Here is a 2995-nt window from a genome sequence, read left to right as displayed (position 1 = left end):
AAATGGAGACCATCAAGCGTGGATGGACCGACGGCGATATCCAAGACGAGTTATGTCGATACGCTCTGAAGTATGCCACCAACAGCACCGGCAACACCGTGGGCGAACTGATTCTGGTCACGCATTCCATGGGCAATCTCATCACGGGTGGTGCGCTGTCGACTGGACGTTGCAAGTTTTTCAAACGGAGTGACGTGGGTGTCCTTGGCGGGGTCGTTGCAAGGCAGCAAGACGTCGAATCTGCTTGAACAAAAGTGCACTTATGGGAAGAGTGATGACGATGCGCTTAGTGGGATCTTTTTGGACTTGGTGGGGCAATGTCCTGTTGATCGAGCATACGCCCAGCTGAAGCACCAAAGCACCGTAGATGCTACCTTGCGCAACCAGTACCTGTCTGCTCAATCTGCTCGCGCCAACCACCCCAACAAGAAAATGCTATGCGGTGAGAGTGCCTTTGGGTTGGTCACGACCGGTTCAGTCCTCCAGTTAGTGTCGTACTTGTCAGAGCACGACACTGTCAATGACGGCGTCGTCGACTTCAACTCGTGCAGCGTTGGCGTTGGTGAGTTTGGAACCTCTACAACCAGTACCAACTACAAGGCCTCCGTGAATCATTTCGACGCGTCGTTCCGCAACGGAGATGGGTGGTGGGGCGACCATCGCAAGCCTATCAAGTGGTTTCGATGCGTCTTGTAAAATTGTATGCGCGTCGGGTGACGCGGTAGCCTTGTGCAAGTTGAATAGTACAGTGACTCGAACGCAGGTTACTTTGTCCGACAAGTTCGGAGGTGTTGCCAGACTGCGCTGAAGGGGACTGTGTGACCCAACCTCATTCGGCCTCTCCAACAATCCTATATGGCTGGGTTGCGCAAATACTTGCATCCAGTCTTCCCGAGCCATCAGCTACATGATACAGTGCGGCCGGGGCACGCCAAACCAAGCCCAATTCATTGGAGTTCGAGGGCAATGATGGGTACACCTAACTCTCCTCTTTGAGTAGTTTCTTCGGGGATGGTCAGTCTTGAACGAATGTTGAATTTCTGTGTAGATGATAGCGAGGAATGCAGCGGCAAGTGTGTGCTAGCGACTTAAGTCCAAGAAGGCAAAACGAAAAGTGAATTGTGTTAACGGAAGCTAGTCTGCTTTGTTCTCTGCATCTCCATGTCCTCATATCCCTTTGAGCAGCTTCGCGTCTCTTCGCCGTCTCTTGATGTGCAATATGTACCGACAACCGGCAGTCGGGTTCTGATTCGCTGACTGTTCCTGGTTTGGCAGCATCATCGAATCTTAGAGACTTGGAGAGGGAATGCTTTGAAAAGACTTGAAGGATGAACGTAAAATTCAATTGTGTTCACTTAGATGCTCGGCACATTCACTACCATATCGTGGTTCATACTTGAAAGCACTTTGAGCAATCCTAAAGGTTGTCATGATAGTGACCCTGAGGAATGTGTATCCATGCATACATGAACCAAGACTGATATATCATGTCGCCTCTGCAAAGGTTGCCTGTAACTGCTTTCGGCACCTATAGCAGTGTTCATGATACAGTCAAAATATATATCGTTGACATTTGCAGGATTTTGGATAAGTGCCATGCACTTATGCATGGCACATGTAGGATCTGATGATCCTACATGTCAACACTCAAATAATACCTGTCACATTTAATAACACTACTCGAATTGTACTTCTCATACTCCCACTCAATTCGTGGGTCCATCTGCGAGCCCTAACTTAGAGCGCAGGATCTCGAATTGCTCTCGCGGAATGGCCTTTGTGAGGATGTCGGCCACCATCAATTTCGTCGGGCAGTACTGAAGTTGGATACGACCCTTCTCCACTTGATCGCGCACAAAGTGATACTTGGTGCTGATATGCTTGGTGCGCTCGTGGTGGCCGGGGTTCTTCGCGATGGCGATGGCATTTTGATTGTCGCAGTGGACAACAACTCGCTCTTGGCGAAAACCCTGTTCTTCAAGCAGTTCGATGTACCAAAGCAACTCTTTGACCAAGTCGCCGAGTGCAATGTACTCGGCCTCGGCGGTCGAGAGCGTGACCATCGATTGCTTCCTTGACCTTGCCGACAAACTAGCGCCAAGGAACATGACGAGAAAGCAGCTGATCGATCTTCGGTCTTCACTGTTTGCAAAGTCGGCGTCGCAGAAGGCTTCAATTTGGAACGCTCCCACTTGCCTGAGCAGTCGATCTTGAGGCAAAGAGACTTGGTGCCCTTGAGGTAATGCAACACCCGCTTGGCTTGCTTCCAGTGGCTCTATTCGAAGCACGACAGGTACTTGGAGAGATTTCGCACGGCGTTGGCGATGTCCGGCCGGGTGCACGTAGTACTACGAGCTTCCGACCAGTTCGCGGTACGGGAGGTCGAGTTTCTTCACTTCACTTGGCGTCAACTTGCTTGGCTTGAGCACATGGCCGACGACTTCCGGGGTGGACACGGGGTTGCTTTCGACCATCTTGTACTTGTCCAAGAGTACGTCGATGTAGCCTTGCTGGGACATTGTCACCGCCTTGGACTTGACTTCAACTTGGATTCCAAGGATGGACTTGAGCTCGCCGAGGTCGGTCATCTCGAAGCGCCTCTTGATGTCGTCGCACGTCTTCTCGATATTTTCGTTGCTGTTGCCGGTGAGAGTGATGTCGTCAACATAGACGGTCAAAAGCACCATGGATTCTCCCACACTTTTGATGTAGAGGCATGCTTCCTTGCGCAACGCTCGAAACCGATCTCCACGAGGAAGTTGTGCAGGGTAAGGTACCAGCATCTTGGGGCTTGCTTGAGTCCATAAATCGCATTGAGCAGCTTGCACATGAGACTTTTGGACGCAGGCACTGCAAAGTTGGGCGGTTGCAGCATGTAGATTTCGGCGTCTTCGTCCATGAGTCCATTCAAGAACGCTGTCTTGACGTCCATTTGCCGGATCTTCCACCCGTGAAACGCAACCAAAGAGAGGACCAAGCGCAGCGTGTTGTAGCG

The 2995-nt window shown here is 51.1% G+C and overlaps 1 protein-coding gene across 1 annotated transcript; it reads left to right on the top strand.

Moving 5' to 3' along the window:
* Positions 1-2: 2 nt before the first annotated feature.
* On the top strand, positions 3-696 carry H310_04504 (hypothetical protein; the record flags this gene model as incomplete). The annotated part of the gene is made up of 2 exons (XM_008868882.1): positions 3-150; positions 224-696. 2 exons carry the CDS (start codon positions 3-5, stop codon positions 694-696), a joined length of 621 nt encoding a protein of 206 aa, XP_008867104.1.
* Between the last annotated feature and the right edge of the window lie 2299 nt (positions 697-2995).

The sequence above is a fragment of the Aphanomyces invadans genome, assembly GCF_000520115.1.
Source record: "Aphanomyces invadans strain NJM9701 unplaced genomic scaffold supercont1.7, whole genome shotgun sequence".
Classification (NCBI taxonomy): Eukaryota; Oomycota; class Saprolegniomycetes; order Saprolegniales; family Verrucalvaceae; genus Aphanomyces; species Aphanomyces invadans.
The sequence above is the reverse complement of the archived record's forward strand: the minus strand, read 5'-3'. Positions and strand labels throughout refer to the sequence as shown.